This window comes from Heterodontus francisci, chromosome 1 (assembly GCF_036365525.1).
Source record: "Heterodontus francisci isolate sHetFra1 chromosome 1, sHetFra1.hap1, whole genome shotgun sequence".
Classification (NCBI taxonomy): Eukaryota; Metazoa; Chordata; class Chondrichthyes; order Heterodontiformes; family Heterodontidae; genus Heterodontus; species Heterodontus francisci.
The window spans coordinates 75,465,811-75,483,708 of record NC_090371.1 but is presented as its reverse complement, the minus strand read 5'-3'; the positions used below and the strand labels follow the sequence as shown (position 1 = coordinate 75,483,708).

At 45.4% G+C, this 17,898-nt stretch overlaps 1 protein-coding gene across 10 annotated transcripts in view; it reads right to left on the bottom strand.

Annotated features, from left to right (window-relative positions):
- The window catches only part of pdzd2 (PDZ domain containing 2), a 632,977-nt gene that overhangs the window by 79,351 nt on the left and 535,728 nt on the right, over positions 1–17,898 (bottom strand). For all 10 annotated transcript variants that reach the window (XM_068032021.1, XM_068032011.1, XM_068032069.1 and 7 more), the window contains one exon: positions 17,148–17,248. In XM_068032021.1, the coding sequence (XP_067888122.1) occupies positions 17,148–17,248 (101 nt within the window). The remainder of the gene's footprint in view (positions 1–17,147; positions 17,249–17,898) is intronic.

Here is a 17,898-nt window from a genome sequence, read left to right as displayed (position 1 = left end):
CATTTCAGATGTAACTTTGTTCTTTTTCATAGAATCATACTATAGAGGATTTTATTTGGCCCATCATGCCTGTGTTGGCTCTTTGAAAGAGCTATCCATATAGTCCCACTCCCCTATACTTACCCTATATCCCTGCACATTTTTTCTTTTCAAGCATATATCCAATTCCCTTTTGAAAGTTACCATTAAATCTGCTCCCTTTCAGGTCGTGCATTTCAGATCGTAACAATTCTTTAATAAAATAAAATCATTTTCTAGCAAATAAAAATTACAAAGTTGTAGAAATTTGGTATTTTCAATGTAATAGAGTTCATATTTCCAATTGCTTTCCTCCTCAAAACAATGAATTTACCAAAGTAAAATATGCAGAGTCTACACATGTAGTGATGGAGATGCATTGTATTGGGCCTTCTCCATGTAGCACAACCAGAGACTCCAATCAAGAAATTAATTGGTTTATGTTTTCCCTTTCATATTTCTATCCCTATTTTTTCTGAAGTATGGCTTCATAGCTATTGCCAGCCACATCAGAAGGTTATTTAAATGCATGGGGCATCACAGCTGAGCTGAATTCTGTTGCATTTGCCATGGGAACCCTAATTGATTTTTCCCTGCCTAGTCTATGGAAACTGAGGGCAATTCTTTCACCTCCCTGTTCAACCAAGCACTCTTGATCTTTCCAAACCCCTCAGTTGAACAAAAACAACTTGCATTAACATAGCACCATTAACGTTCTAAGATACTATTTAATGTTTGAAGGTACTTCAAAAATAGGCATAAGGAAAACAGTGTCAGGAAGAGAAAGATTCGAAGGACTGACCAAAAGCTTTGTCAGACATATGTTTTGAGCAGGCTTTTAAAGGTGGAGGGAGAGATGGAGAAGTGGAGTGCTTAGGAAAGTTCCAAAGAGTAGAATTAAGACAAAAGGTGGTGCTAAGGCAGGGCGGACACAAAGAAAGCTTGAGTCCCAAGGAGGAGGATAATGAAGAAGAAGTGTTGAAGAAGGATGGAATGGTTAACTGTGTCAAATGCTGTGGAAAGGTTAAGAAGGGATAGTGCACAATGCTCATAGTCACAAAGTATATAACTTGTTACGTTGGTAGGGATCATTTTGTGACAAAAGCAAAAACCAAACTGAGGGACCCGAACAGGGAATTCCAAGAGAGACGGGAAGTCAGCTGGGAGGCGATGATAGTCCAGAGCCATAGCGAGGAAAGAGAGGTTGGAGCTAGTGGGGCAGTTGGAGAGGGATGATGGATCAAGGGTGAATATCGTGAAACCTGGGTAATGATAGTGGATTTGAAGGAGTGAAAGTCTCTGAGCAAATGGGAATCACTGGCAATAGCAACTAACATGGGGGCCAATTCAATCTGGTACTTTGCCTCCCTCCATCCCCCACTTCAAGTTGATGTCCCATCAAATGATGGTACTCTAACTACTCACTCAGCTCAGTTCACTGGTACTCGTTCCACCTCCATTCTAACGCTTTTTCCCACTTTCAGACCAAAAAGGTTATGGTGAACCTTTATAAAACACAGTTTTGGTCTAAACTATAACATTGTGTCCACTTTTGTTGCGCTCCCGACGTCAGGCTCCGTGGTGGAGGGCATGTCAGAAGATCACAGCGGCAGCGGCCTGCCGCGGAGCCCGATGCCGGGCCCGATCTTCCCAGCGGCGGCAAGGCTCCGTGGCGGCCCCACACCTGCCGTCACTTGGCGACTGGACCCAATTTTATATAATGAAATAAACCTCATGAATACATTAATCTACAGTTCCCCATGATCTTACCAGCTGTCCGGGATCTTGCATGCGATGGGCGGCACTCACGCGCCTTCACGTTCCCGTCCAGGGAAAACTAGCGCCATCAAGGTGGGGAAGTGGGGATTTTAGGATTTTTAGTGTAGTGGGATGGGGGACAGGGTCAGCTCTGCATTTCTAGTGTGGTAGTGGTGGGGGAAGGGGTGACCTCTGAACTTTGTGAAGTTGGGTGGGGGGGATAGGTCAAATCTTCAATGTAAGTGTTTTGGGGGGAGTGGAACGGGGTGGCCATTTATTTTCATTGTATGGGGGTACGGGTCAGAAACTTATTTACAGTGTAGTGGGGCGAGGGGGTGTATGGGGTTCAACTGTGCAGGTCTGGCAGCCCTTTAAAAACAGCACCAGTGCAGAGGCAGCTGACGCCATTCATGGCATCGCAGAACCCGCCCCCGCCACATGATTGGGGAGGGTGGCCCGCCCAACATATTTAAATGAGCCACCACGGCAGTGTGGCGGCGGGCGGCCCGTGCATGCAGGTCGCCATTTTTATCGCCCGCCGCTAGGAGCTGCAGCAGGAAAAGAAAATTCAGCCCTACAAAGGAAGTGAAGGCATTAGAGCGGGTGCAGAAAAGATTTCTGAGAACGGTTCCAGGAATGAGGGACTGCAGTTACATGGATAGATTGGAAAAGCTGGCGCTGTTCTCCTTAAAGCAGAGAAGGTTGAGATGAGATTTGATAGAGGTGCTCAAAACCATGAGGGATCTGGACAGAGCAGATTGGGAGAAACTGTTCCCATTGGCGGAATGGACGAGAACCAGAGGGCACCGATTTAAGGTGAAGGGCAAAAGAATCAAAGACAACATGAGGAAAAACTTTTTCACACAGCGAGTGGTCAGGATCTGGAATGCACGGCCTGACAGTATGGTGGAGGCAGATTCAATCGTGGCTTTTAAAAGGGAATTGGGTAATTGTCTGAAAAGGGAACAAATTGCAGGGCTACTGGAAAAGAGGAAGCAGGACTAGCCGAATTGCTCTTGCAGAGAGCCAGCACAGACATGATGGTTTGAATGGCCTCCTTCTATGCTGTAGCCATTCTATGAAAAAGCTACTAGCATCTTCTGTCCATTTCCCTTTCCCATTCATTCCCACCCCCCCCACTCCCCGCCCCCGCTTTATTGCTATCTATGAGAATTCCCACCTACAGCATGCAGCAGCCAGGATCACATCAACATCCTGGGGGGCTTACCATTGACCAGAAACCTAACTGGACCAGCCACATAAGTATTATGGCTGCAAGAGTAGGTCAGAGGCTGGGAATTCTGCAGCAAGTATCTCACCTTCTGACTCCCCCAAAGCCTGTCCACCATCTACAAGGCACAAGTCAGGAGTGTGATGGAATACTCTGCACCTGCCTGGCTGGGTGCAGCTCCAACAACACTCAGGAAGCTTGACACCATCCAAGACCAAGCATCCCACTTGGCTGGCACCCCATCCACAACCTTAAACTTTCACTCACTCCACCACCGACACACAGTGTATATGCGTACCATATACAAGATGCACTGCAGCAATTCGCCAAGGCTCCTTCGACAGCACCAATGTGGGGTGAGATGGGCAACAAATGCTGGCTTTGCCAGCGATGCTTATATCCCATGAAAGAATATAAAAAAGGATCCCTTCCATTAACAATAAGACTCATCAGAATAGTGTTGAGGGGTGAGTAAGCGAGTCCATGCTGATTTTTGTCAACAAGTGATGACCCAGGCCTCAAATGGGGTATGGGGTAGGCGGTGGCGTAGTGGTATTGTCACTGGACTAGTAACCCAGAGACACAGGGTATTTCTCTGGGGACATGGGTTCGAATCCCACCATAGCAGAAGGTGGAATTTGAATTTAATTAATAAATCTGGAATTAAAAAAGCTAGTCTAATGATGGCCATGAAACCATTGTTGATTGTTGTAAAAACCCATCTGGTTCACTAATGTCCTTTAGGGGAAATCTGCTGTCCTTACCTGGTCTGGCCTACATGTGACTCCAGACCCACAGCAATGTGGTTGACTCTTACATGCCCTCTGAAATGGCCTAGCAAGCCACTCAGTTGTACCTAACCATACAAAGTTAATAAAAAGGAATGAATCTGGACGGACCACCCGGCATCGACCTAGGAAACGACAATGGCAAACCCAGCCCTGTCGACCCTGCAAAGTCCTCCTTACTAACATCTGGGGGCTTGTGACAAAGTTGGGAGAGCTGTCCCACAGACTAGTCAAGCAACAGCCAGACATAGCCATACTCACGGAATCATACCTTACAGACAATGTCCCAGACACTGCAATCACTATCCCTGGGTATGTCCTGTCCCACCGGCAGGACAGTGGTATACAGTAGGGAGGGAGTTGCCCTGGGAGTCCTCAACATCAACTCCGGACCCCATGAAGTCTCATGGCATCAGGTCAAACATGGTCAAACTGAACTGGAGTAGCCATATAAATACCGTGGCCACAAGAGCAGGTCAGAGGCTAGGAATCCTGAGGCGAGTAACTCACCTCCTGACTCCCCAAAGCCTGTCCACCATCTACAAGGCACAAGTCAGAAGTGTGATGGAATACTCTCCACTTGCCTGGATCGGTGCAGCTCCAACAACACTCAAGAAGCTCGACACCATCCAGGACAAAGCAGCCTGCTTGATTGGTGTCCCATCTACAAACATTCACTCCCTCCACCACCGATGCACAGTGGCAGCAGTGTGTACCATCTACAAGATGCACTGCAGCAACGCACCAAGGCTCCTTAGACAGTACCTTCCAAACCCGCGACCTCTACCAACTAGAAAGACAAGGGCAGCAAATGCATGGGAACACCACCACCTGCAAGTTCCCCTCCAATTCACACACCATCCTGACTTGGAACTATATCGCCGTTCCTTCACTGTCGCTGGGTCAAAATCCTGGAACTCCCTTCCTAACAGCACTGTGGGTATACCTATCCCAAATGGACTGCAGCGGTTCAAGAAGACAGCTCACCACCTCCTTCTCAAGGGCAATTAGGGATGGCTAATAAATGCTGGCCTGGCCAGCGTCACCCACATCCCATGAATGAATAAAAAAATAAATGCTGAGTGTCAAGTGTGACACCATTCGAATGTATACCATTGCTGAGAGGGATAAATTCCCTGGTTAATGTGTCGTGTTTTATGGAGCAAATTTAACTCCACAGCACAAAACCACTCCCACACTGTTCTCTTCTCTTACACACAGGCTGATACTATTTGGCACTTTCACTGTTGAGAGAGGCGGGAGGGCTGAGAACTAGCTCACCTGAATACTAATGCTGCAGGCACAGGCCCAGTTACATAAGGCAGTGTTCCCAGGAAATTCCTGGACCTTGTCGGGGTGGGGGAGGGAGGGGGAGAGCGGCTGGCAGATACCTGAGGTAATGGCCAGAATTTTACGCCCCCCCACAGGAGCGGGCCGGTGGCAGGGAGGTTGTAAAATTGACTGGGAGGCAGGGGGTGCTGTTCGCGATACCTTCCCATCCCACTGCAAATTTACGAGGGGCAGCAGTGGCGTGAAATGGCCCGCCTGTCCCAGGCCAATCAAGGCATTAAGTGGCCAATTAACTCCCACTTAAAGGCTTCCTCCTGCCGCCCCTGGTATTTTCCAGCAGCCGGCTGAGGACTCCCAGCTGCCCAGTAATCAGGCACCCTGTACTCCACAGAGGGCCCCCCCACTGCAGCCCAACTGCCCCCACCGCACTACACATCTTTCAACCCCTTCCAACCGATCACCCCCCTTGCCTCATTGGGTCCCGGCTGACAGTCCTCGGCGAGGCTCCAGACACTTACCTTGTTTCCGGGCCGACATTCCTCTTGCTGCTGCGGCTGGGTGCAGTCCCAGCAGTGGCCATCGCTCCCAGTGGAGCTGCTGGGACTGAGCTGCCGGCCCACTGATTGGCCAGCAGCTCCTGGAGACAGGACTTCCTGTATCAGGAGGTGGTAGTCCTGCCCAAGGCCAATTAAGGGCCTTGGGGGCGTAAAATCCTCCCAGGCCCAGGGAAGGTGGGTTCGCCACCAACTTTCTGGCCGGTGGGTGGGGCCTCCCACCAAACGTAAAATTCTGGCCAATGGGTCTCTGCACCCTTTTCCTTTTTCCTGCGTCTGGGAACCAGGTGTTGTCCAGGCACAGGAAAGAGCAAAATCTCTCCAATGCATTCCCATCAGGCATCTAAAACACTTTTATAGGGCTGCATAAGTGGTTCTGCATTTGACTATAAAGCAGTGTGATTTATGAGAGCAGGCACTAGTCTGTTAGTCATTGCATGTATTGGATTAACCCTGGCATCAACACATAGTATCACTGTCTTATGGTGCTCAATGCTGTGCCTTTGGTTAATGATCTTAAGGGAGTTTGTCCAGACCAAACTCCATTAGACAAGTGTCTAAATGAAATATGAATTTGACAATTCAAACTTGCAGGTGTTATTAAAATGAAAAACAGTACAAGGGCTATGGTTCGTGTTCCTTTCTTATTCCCTCCCCCACACCCCCTCCCTCACCCCAACCCCACACCACCTTTTTCTTAATTTCACTTCATGAATCTCTTTAGGTTTCCTCATGCCACTTACTCAGGGACAGCAAACCTCTCTCAGGAAAATATTGCTCTTTTGTCCCTGCCCCTACGCATTTGTTTGGAATACCCTGTTCTCTCTGTTGGGATTGTACTTATTCATCACTTGTTACCTCACCCTAATTAATCCATGGCCAAGATCTGGAACTCACTGGCGCCGATATTTACAGGGAGAATGTGAGGGAACATTGCAGCATGAGACAAACCCAGCAAAGCCGGGGACGCAGATGGCAGGACCTCATTATAGTTAATTTCTTCCTCTTTCTGTATGAATTGCAATGTGTGCGCTTTATTTAAATATGTTAAATAATGAAGTGACACAAAAAATTGTTGCTGTAAAAACCACAATGGCATGTATACAGTGGGTTAGGGATGCATCCCCATTTAACATTTTTTACCCCCACAATACACTCCTGTCTGCCAGTGGTGATGGAGTGCAGAGGGGCAGTTAATATTGAGGCCATCATGTACGTAAGAATTAGGTGCAGGAGTAGGCCATTTGGCCCTTCGTGTCTGATAATGTGGCCTGTTACAACCCAAACCATTGTAGCACTTTTTTTTACGCTTTCATGGGATGTGTGCGTCACTGGCAAGGCCAGCATTTGTTGCCCATCCCTAATTGCTCTTGAGAAGGTGGGTGTGAGCTGCCTTCTTGAACCACTGCAGTCTAACTGATGTGCGTACACTCACAGTGCTATCAGGGAGGAAGTTCCAGGATTTTGATCCGGTAACAGTGAAGGAACAACGATATATTTTAAAGTCAGCGTGTGACTTCGAGGGGAATTTGTAGGTGGTGGTGTTCCAATGCGTCTGCTGTCCTTTTCCTTCTAGGTGGATGAGATTGCGGGTTTGGAAGGTGCTGTTGAAGCAGGCATGGAGAGTTGCTGCAGTGCTTCTTGTAGATGGTACACACTGCTGCCACTGTGCACCAATGGTGGAGGGAGTGAATGTTGAAGGTGGTGGATGGGGGGTTGATCAAGCGGGCTGCCTTGACTTGGATGATGTTGAGCTTTCTGAGTGTTGTTGGAGCTGCACTCATTCAGCCAAGTGGAGAGTAGTCCATCACACTCCTGACTTGTGCCTTGTAGATGGCGGACAGGCATTGGGGAGTCAGAAGGTGTGTTACTCACCACAGAATTCCCAGCCTCTAACCTGCTCTTGTTGCCACAGTATTTATGTGGCTGCTCCATTTTAGTTTCCGGTCAATGGTAACCCCAAGGGTGTTGATAGTGGGGATTCAGCGATGGTAATGCCGTTGAATGTCAAGGGTAGATAGTTAGATTCTTTCTCTTATTGGAGATGGTCATTGCCTGGCACTTGTGAGGCGTGAATGTTACTTGCCACTTATTAGCCCAAGCCTGAATGTTGTCCATGTCTTGCTGCATGTGGACACAGACTGCTTCAGTATCTGAGGAGTTGTGAATGGTACTGAACATCATACAATCATCAGCGAAGAACCTCACTTCTGTTCTTATGATGGAGGGAAGGTCATTGAGGAAGTAGCTGAAGACAGTTGGGCCTCATACCCTACTTTGAGTGACTCCTGCAGTAATGTCCTGGAACTGAGATCATTGACTTCCAACAACCATAACCATCTTCCTTTGTGCTAGGTATGACTTCAACCAGTGGAGAGTTTTCCCCTTGATTCCCACTGACTTCAGTTTTGCTAGGGCTCCTTTATGCCACAGTCGGTCAAATGCTATCTTGATATCCAGGGCAATCATTCTCACCTCACTTCTGGAGTTCAGTGCTTTTGTCCATTTTTGGACCAAGGCTGCAATGACGTCAGGAGCTGAATGGCCCTGGCAGAACCCAAACTGATTATCGCTGAGCAGGTTATTGCTGAGTAAGTGCTGCTTGATAGCATTGTCGATGACACCTTCCATCACTTTGCTGATGATCGAGAGTAGACTGATGGGATGGTAATTGGCCAGGTTGGATTTGCACTGCTTTTTATGGAGAGGGGATACCTGGGCAATTTTTCACATTGTCGGGTAGATGCCAGTGTTGCAGCTGTACTGGAACAGCTCGGCTCGGGGCGCAGCTGGTTCTGCAGCTCAGGTCTTCAGTACTACAGCCGAGATGTTGTCAGAACCCATAGCCTTTGCAGTATTCAGTGCCTTCAGCCGTTTCTTTATATCATATGGAGTGAATCGGATTGGATGAAGACTGGCATCTATGATGCTGGGGACCTCAGGAGGAGGCCAAGATGGATCATCAACTCAGTATTTCTGGCTGAAGATGGATGCAAATGCTTCAGCCTTTTCTTTTGCACTGGTGTGCTCAGCTCCCCCATCGTTGAGGGTGGGGATATTTGTGCAGCGTCCTTCTCCGGTTAGTTGTTTAATTGTCCACCAGTATTCATAACTGGATGTAGCAGGACTATGACTGCAGAGCTTTGATCTGATCGGTTGGTTGTGGGATCGCTTAGCTCTGTTTATCGCATGCTCTTCCGCTGTTTGGCACACAAGTAGTCCTGTGTTGCAGCCTCTTCGGGTTGACACCTCATTTTTAGGTATGCCTGGTGTTGCTCCTGGCATGCCCTCCTGTACTCTTCACTGAACCAGGGTTGGTCCCCAGGTTTGATGGTAATGGTAGAGTGGGGGATATGCCGGGCCATGAGGTTACAGAATATGTTTGAACATAATTCTGCTGCTGATGATGGCCCACAGCATGGACGCCCATTTAGCACGGTGATAGTGCCACACAACACGATAGAGGGTATCCTCAGTGTGAAGACGGGACTTTGTTTTCACAAGGAATGTGCGGTGGTCACTCCTACCAATACTGTCATGGACAGATGCATCTGCGGCAGGCAGACTGGTGAGGACGAGATCTAGTAGGTTTTTCCCTTTTGTTGGTTCCCTCACCAACAGCCACAGGCCAAGTCTTGCACATATGCCCTTCAGGACTCGGCCAGCTCGGTCAGTAGTGGTGCTACCGAGCCACTCTTAGTGATAGACATTGAAGTAGTAGACTCGTCAACTTTAAGGGCATTTAAGTGGTCATTGGATAGACATATGGATGAAAATGGAATAGTGTAGGTCAGATGGTTTCACAGGTCGGCGCAACATCGAGGGCCGAAGGGCCTGTACTGCGCTGTAATGTTCTATGTTCTATGTTCTATAAAGGCCGATTCGGGTCAGCAAATGAAACCCGACCCAAGCCCGACAGAACCACAGCCAACCCGAGCCCGACCCAGCCCGAGTCCTTTCATTTCTTCCCGCACCCGACCCAACCCGACCCAACCACTGGAATATTCAGTTAACCTAGCTTCCATTTTTCACTTTTTAAGCCTGTGCAGGTAAGCAACAAAAACTGTAACTGGACTTGAAAGGTTGTTTAAAAAGTATATTAAGATTGGAGCCACGTACCAGAGGTGGTGATAAGAGTGTCTCCGACCCGGCCCGACCCGACCCAAGCCCAAATGCCGGAACCAGAACAGCGATCTGACCCAAACCCGACACGTCGTCGGGTCTCGTCAGGTTCGGGTCGGGTAGCCGCGCTCTACATTGAAGTCCCTCACCCAGAATACATTCTGTCCCTTGCCACCCTCATTGCTTCTTCCAAGTGGTGTTCAACATGGAGGAGTACTGATTCATCAGCTAAGGGAGGGTTGTAGGTGGTAATCAGCAGGAGGTTTCCTTGCTCATGTTTGACCTGATGCCATGAGACTTCATGGGGTCCAAAGACAATGCTGAGGACTCCCAGGGCAACTCCCTCTTGACTATACCATTGTGCCACCACCTCTGGTGGGTCTGTCCTGCTGTTGGGAGAAGACATACCCAGGAATGGTGATGGTGATATAAAAACAAGAAATGCTGGAAATATTCAGCAGGTCTGGCAGCATCTGTGGAGAGAGAAGCAGAGTTAATATTTCACCGATGGTGATGGTGGTGTCTGGGACATTGGATGTAAGGTATATTTTTGTGAGTTTGACTATGTCAGGCTGTAGCTCGACTAATCTGTGGGACAGCTCTTCCAATTTTGGCACAAGCCCCCAGATGTTAGTAAGAAGGACTCTGCAGGGTCGACAGGGCTGCGTTTGCTGTTGTCGTTTCCAGTGCCTAGGTCAATGCTGGGTGGTCCATCCAGTTTTATTCCTGCAGGCAATGGAGCTCTACTACCAAGCAGAGGCCTAAAGCTTAGTATGTACTTGATGCACTGAGCACAGGGAAACACAGGCACGAATGCCTATGGTGCAGATAACATTCATGACTGGGACTCAGAAACAATGCAATTTGGTTAAAATTGAAGATCACATCAAACTAGATTGATTGGGAAAAGGCATCTCAGGGAATACAAAACGAGTTGGACAAAATATTTAAGTGGGAAGAACAATGGCAGATGAAATTTGATGAAGGCAAAAGAAAAATGGGCAACAGAAATACTCCAAGAATTATGTCAAAATAGACAGGTGTGAAATTGAAGGAGATCTAGGGATCTCCACTCTCAACATGTTCAACCACTGCAGAGCTGCAAAGCAAACAAAATGCTGACCTGTCTCTGCAGAATGGAAGAATACAAGTTAGAGCAAGCCATGCTCACATAAAAAAAAAAGTTTGGCAGTGCTCAAGGGTATCTATTTCAATGCAAGGAGCAGAACAAATAAAGCAGATGAGCTGAGAGTACAGACAGACATGTGGCAGTATGATATCATAGCTATTACAGAAACATGGCTTAAGGAGGGACAGGAATGACAGCTCAATGTTCCTGGTTACAGGGTTTTCAGATGCGAAAGGGAGGGGGATAAGAAAGGAAGGCGAGTGGCAATTTTGGTCAAGGAAACTATTACAGCTGTGAGGAGGGATGATATGTTGGAAGGTTCATCAAATGAGGCCATATGGATTGAGCTAAGGAACAAAAAAGGGCAATCACACTGCTGGGAGTGTACTATAGACACCCAAACAGTCAGAGGGAGATAGAAGAGCAGACTGGCCAGCAAATCTGAGAAGTGCAAGAACAATAGGGCAGTAATAGTAGGGGATTTTAATTACCCCAATATTAACTGGGATAGTTTTGGTGTGAAAGGAATTGAGGGAGCAGAATTCTTGAGGTGCATTCAGGAGAACCTTTTGCCCAATATGTAGCAAATCCAACAAGAGAGGGTGCAGTTTTAGACTTAGTTTTAGGAAATGAAGATGGGCAGGTGGAAGGAGTGGCAGTGGGAGAGCATTTTGGTGGTACTGATCATAATTCAGTCAGTTTTAACATAATTATGGAAAAGGACAGAGATAGAACAGGAGTTAGAGTTCTCAATTGGGGCAAGGCCATTTTAATAAACTGAGGCCTGATTTAGCGAAAGTGGACTGGAAACATCAACTTGAAGGTAAATCAGTGTCAGAACAGTGGGAGGCATTCAAAGGGGAGATTCAAGGGGTTCAGGGTAAACATGTTCCCACAAAGAAAAAGGGTGAGGCGGCCAAATCTAGAGCCCCATGGATGTCAAGGAGCCTACAGGGTAAGATAAGGCAGAAAAGGAAAGCTTATGTCCGACACAGAGAACTCAATACTACAGAAAGTCAAGAGGAGTATAGAAAGTGGAGGGGTGAAATCAAAAAGGAAATTAGGAAAGCAAAGAGAGGGCATGAAAGAATATTGGCAAGCACAATCAAGGTGAACCCAAAGATGTTTTATCAATACATTAAGAGTAAGAGGATAACTAAGGCGAAAGTAGGGTATATAAAAGACCAAAAAGGTAACCTATGTGTAGCAGCGGAAGATGTTGGTATGGTTCTTAATGAATACTTTGCGTCTGACTTTACAAAAGAGGAGGACGATGCAGATATTGTAGTTAAGGAGGAAGAGTGTGAAGTATTGGATGCGATAAACATAGGGAGAGAGGAAGTATTAATGGGATCAGCATCCTTGAAAGTTGATATATCACCAGGGCCAGATGAAATGTATCCTAAGCTGTTAAAAGAAGGAAGGGAGGAAATAGCAGAGGGTCTGACCATCATTTTCCAGTCCTCACTGGATACAGGTGTGGTGCCAGAGGATTGGAGAATTGCTCATGTCGTACCTCTGTTTAAAGAGGGAGCGAAGGATAAACCTAATAATTACAGGCCAGTCAGTCTAGCCTCAGTAGTGGGAAAATTATTGGAATCTATTCTGAGAGACAGGACAAACTGTCACTTAGAAAGGCTCAGGTTAATCAAGGATAGTCAGCATGGATTTGTTAAGGGAAGATCTTGTTTGACCAACTTGATCACATTTTTTGAAGAAGTAACGAGGAAGATAGATGAGGGTAGTGCAGTTTATGTGGTCTACATGGATTTTAGCAAGGCTTTTGATAAGGTCCCACATGGCAGACTGGCTAAAAAAATAAAATCCCATTTGATCCATGGAAATGCAGCAAGGTGGATACAAACTTGGCTCAGTAGCAGGAAACAAAAAGTAATCGTTGACGGCTGTTTTTGCGACTGGAGGGCTGTTTCCAGTGGCGTTCCACAGGGCTCAGTACTGGGTCTCCTGCTTTTTGCGGTGTATATTAACGATTTGGACATAAATGTAGGGGGCATGATCAAGAAGTTTGGAGACGACACAAAGATTCGCCGTGTGGTAGATAGCGAGGAGGATAGCTGTCGGCTGCAGGAAGGTATTGATGGTCTGGTCAGATGGGCAGAAAAGTGGCAAATGGAATTCAGCCTTGAGAAGTGTGAGCTGATGCATTTGGGGAGGTCAAACAAGGTAAAGGAATACACCATTAATGGGAAAATACTGAGAAGTGTCGAGGATGTAAGGGACCTTGGAGTGAATGTGCACAGATCCCTGAAGGTAGCAAGACAGGTCGATAAGGTAGTTAAGAAGGCATATGGAATCCTTTCTTTTATTAGCCGAGGTATAGAATATAAGAACAGGGAGTTTATGCTGGAACTGTATAACTCATTGGTTAGGCCACAACTTGAGTACTGTGTGCAGTTCTGGTCACCTCATTACAGAAAGGATGTAATTGCACGAGAGAGGGTACAGAGGAGATTTACGAGGATGTTGCTAGGACTGGAAAAATGCAGCTATGAGGAAAGATTGGATGGGCTGGGGTTGTTCTCCTTGAAACAGAGAAGGCTGAGGGGAGATCTGATTGAAATGTACAAAATCTTGAGGGGTCTGGATAGAGTGGAGGTGAAAGATCTATTCACCTTAGCAGAGAGGTCAGTGACGAGGGGGCATAGATTTAAAGTGATTGGTAGAAAAAGTAGAGGGGAGATGAGGAAAAGCTTTTTCACCCAGAGGGTGCCTCACTACCTGAAAGGGTAGTTAAAGCAGAGACCCTCAACTCATTCAAAAGGAGTCTGGATAAGTACCTCAAGCACCTTAATCTGCAGGGCTACGGACCAAATGCTGGAAGGTGGGATTAGAATAGGTGGATCGTTTTTTGGCCAGCACAGACACGATGGGTGAAGTGGCCTCTTTCTGTGCCTTAAACTTTCTATGATTCTATGATTCACTCCATAGCGCTCTATTCAGACCACAACGTTGAGTACTGTGTCCAGTTCTGGTCCATGACAGATGGAAGATATTCAAGCACAGAAGGTGGTTCAGAGGAAAGACAAGAAGCTGATTCCTAATGTCAGAGGTTTGAGTTATGAGGAAGACTGGAAAAACTTAGACTTCTCAGACTTGAGATGTGGCATAATGGATGTCTAGAGGACAGCAAATGCTATGGGAAAGGCATATCATGAATATTACTTCACAGTAAATTGTGAGAGCGGAACAAGGAGACACAGATTCAATATAGCAAAAAGCAAGTTTGGTAATTTTTCACACAAAGAGTGATCAATAATACATGGAACGGATTTCTGGCGAGAGAAATTATGACAAAAACCCTGCAATCATTTAAGAAAAAACATTAAAGGCTGCAATGGGGGTGAGGGAGGAGGATAGTCATATAGTCATATCATAGGACCTTTCTGGATGGATGAACTAGAGTCATAGAGAGATACAGCACTGAAACAGGCCCTTCGGCCCACCGAGTCTGTGCCGACCAACAACCACCCATTTATATACTAATCCTACATTAATCCCATATTCCCTACCACATCCCCACCATTCTCCTACCACCTACCTACACTAGGGGCAATTTACAATGGCCAATTTACCTATCAACCTGCAAGTCTTTGGCTGTGGGAGGAAACCAGAGCACCCGGCGGAAACCCACACGGTCACAGGGAGAACTTGCAAACTCCGCACAGGCAGTACCCAGAACCAAACCCGGGTTGCTGGAGCTGTGAGGCTGCAGTGCTAACCACTGCGCCACCCCAAACTAAGATTGCATGAGAATATTTATCTTGTAATGTTGTGAGCCTGAGCTGTGTCTGAGGTTTATCAAGGTCCTATTTGCAAAAGCTTCTCCCAGTATTGCTCTATATCCCAAATGTTATTCACTTATTCAAATAGTTTTTTTTAATATGTTTATTTTAAGCGACTTTTTCGTACTCATCAATGGGTGGGAAGTCAACTTTGGGAATGCAACATAGCCCCATTTTGGGCACACTGTGTCAGCATCAAGCACACCTAGGTCATGTACATGAAGTCACATGCCAACTAAAGCTCCTGCTTCTATGTTTAAACAATGTGCTTAAATCCCATTACACACACAATGGCTTCTCTGAATAAGGTTGCTAATTTTTGTTAGTCTTGTGGACAGTTTGTACTGTGGTTACTATCCACTTGCAATTGCCATTTTACACAGGTTTCCTGCAGCCAGCAGGACGAGGAGGTTTTCACCACAACAGTCCAAATGAAATATAAACTGAGCTTACAGAGGTAAAAGAAGAATGTATTAAACCTCTAGTTAACCAGTCATTTTCTTTTTGTTTATGTTTAATATTCAAACATGTAAACTGGATAAATATATAGAACTAAAATGGGTATCAAATACACTGCAGTATTTGAAAGAAAGGATTTACTAAAATCTTATTAACCACAGTACAAAATATTTGATTTACCATACCCACATTTATGCTAAAGTTGTAGTTGTAAAAGTCCAATAAAGTTTGTCATGTATATAATAAATGAATTAATATGAAAGGTAATATAATTAATGTACATTATCTTGAGTAGCTATAAAACAGGAAAGTTCAAAGCGAAACATTTTACTGCCTGGAAAAGTGGAGGCCTTACCCTTCATCATTTTTAGCATTAAGTAATAGTTGATTTATGTGACTTTGATTCAGAACCAAATGTAGGTTCAAGATCTGAAGAACGCATCATGATACTCTACTTTTGTGTGATCAAGAATTTTAGAGACCTACTTTCCCTTGCAAACAACACATGAATTTGTTTTTTTTCCCCCCTTTCCTTTCCTGAAGTCCCTAACTCATATTAAGGTTCCATTGGGCACCAGCATCTTGCCAAAAGGCCATTTTTCATGTGAGCCTGGTTGACTTGGAAGCTTCTTCAGCAGGAGTCAATTGATAGCTGGTGACTTTTTTTCACTTCCCCAGCTCATCAATACTTGAGGCCAAACATAGCACCATTATTGAGCTCAGCTGAGGTTAACTAACACAACACAGATCAATGATTAAACCTGATACTTTTAGTTTAGTTTAGTTTTAGAGATACAGCACTGAAACAGGCCCTTTGGCTCACCGAGTCTGTGCCGACCATCAACCACCCCTTTATACTAATCTTACACTAATCCCATATTCCTACCAAACATCCCCACCTGTCCCTATATTTCCCTACCACCTACCTACCTATACTAGTGGCAATTTATAATGGCCAATTTACCTACCAACCTGCAAGTCTTTTGGCTTGTGGGAGGAAACCGGAGCACCCGGAGAAAACCCACGCAGACACAGGGAGAACTTGCAAACTCCACACAGGCAGTACCCGGAATCGAACCCAGGTCCCTGGAGCTGTGAGGCTGCGGTGCTAACCACTGCGCCACTGTGCCGCTTTCTTGGTCTTTATAGTGCAGATCCAAACACTTACTGACAGAACCACTGGGAAGCTATAAAAATGTGTTTCATTGCACATAAAATGACTGGGGACCTGATCCAGATTTTTAAAATGCTGGGAAGTATGGGCAATGAAACGGAAGGAACTTACATCACATATGTATCTAATGGCAGAACTGGGAACTGAAGAGCTCAAGTGCAAAACTGATAGCCTTCAATTGAAACTAGAGACTAGAAACCAAATTCCACAAAAATGGTGAAAATTGGTGAATGACAAGGTGCGCAAAGATGCTTTGGGCATTTGTATTATAGTGTGAATATTTTTATTTTCACTCACCAACAGGATAGTAGTCTGAGCACAGCACACAAATGAATTCTATTTCAATAGAATCAGAATCATACTATGCACTTTTTTGACCGTAGTCTAGAAAAAATGTATAATATTTTGATTCTGCAGTTCTCTTTTTTTTACCCAAAGTGAGGACAGGACTGACTGGCTGTGATGACTCCCTCAGTTATTGAATTACTTGCAAACTAGTTCACGTTCACTGGCTACTGATGCTGCCATTTTGTGTCGATTCTGAATTGTTCCTTATTCATGGTGTCAGCAGTAAATGTTCACATCTTCTTTCACAGACCAGTGATTGAAGAAGCTGTGAACATCTGCATCTGGCTGGCACAATAAAATTATACAAAATTGCAACTCAGCAAGAAACTTTAATTACATTTTCAGGTTAAAAATGAATGGAGCCTTAAGGTGAAAAGCTTTTGCAGAGATCTGGTCTAGCAGATAGAAAGTATATTACTATAACTATCACCTCATTTAGTCCCTGACAAACTATAGAAAATTATTCTGCTTACCCGGCTTGTGGGTTCCAGAAAGCGTTTCATAGTCCAGCTGAGAGAAGATCCATCACCCTGCTTGGATTTCACACTAGGTGATGGACTCTTTGATGCTAACCCTGTGGGAAAAGGATATTTTAATGAACTCTACAGATGTATCCTCTATAAATATCTTATGCAATAAATCATCACCATTCCAGCTGCATCTTCTTGCACTAATCACTGATTTTACATTGGCAAGTTTCTAATGGAGTGAACATGGGCTTCATTAGTGTGGCAGCACAAAAAATTAAACTTGGCAACATGAACCTGTGCACTGGTATCGCGCCAATGTAAAAATGTACCTCATTAGGTTTCATACTGTACAATATTACATTCAGTATTGAGCTCCAAACCTCAGAAAATATATACAACATTGGTCTTGGAGGCAGTATGGTGCAGACTCACCAGAATGATATCAGGACTTAAAGGGTTAAGCATATCAATCTGGCTTGTATTTCCTTAAGTTTAGAAGATTGAGCAGTGATCTAATTGAGATAATAAAGGGATTCAGTAGGGTTGATAGAGAGAAACTATTTCCTCTGGTTCCACCCCAAATTCTGGGCATATTTGTCTCTCTCCACCCTTGATTTGAGCTGGAATTTCAGGGCCATCCTGTTTATCAAACTTGTTGACAAAGTCTTTTTCAGAGCTGAGACATAAAGTTTGGTCTGGAAGTACTAATAAAGTCCTGCAGAACCTTTATGTCAAGACTTATGTGCAGATCCTA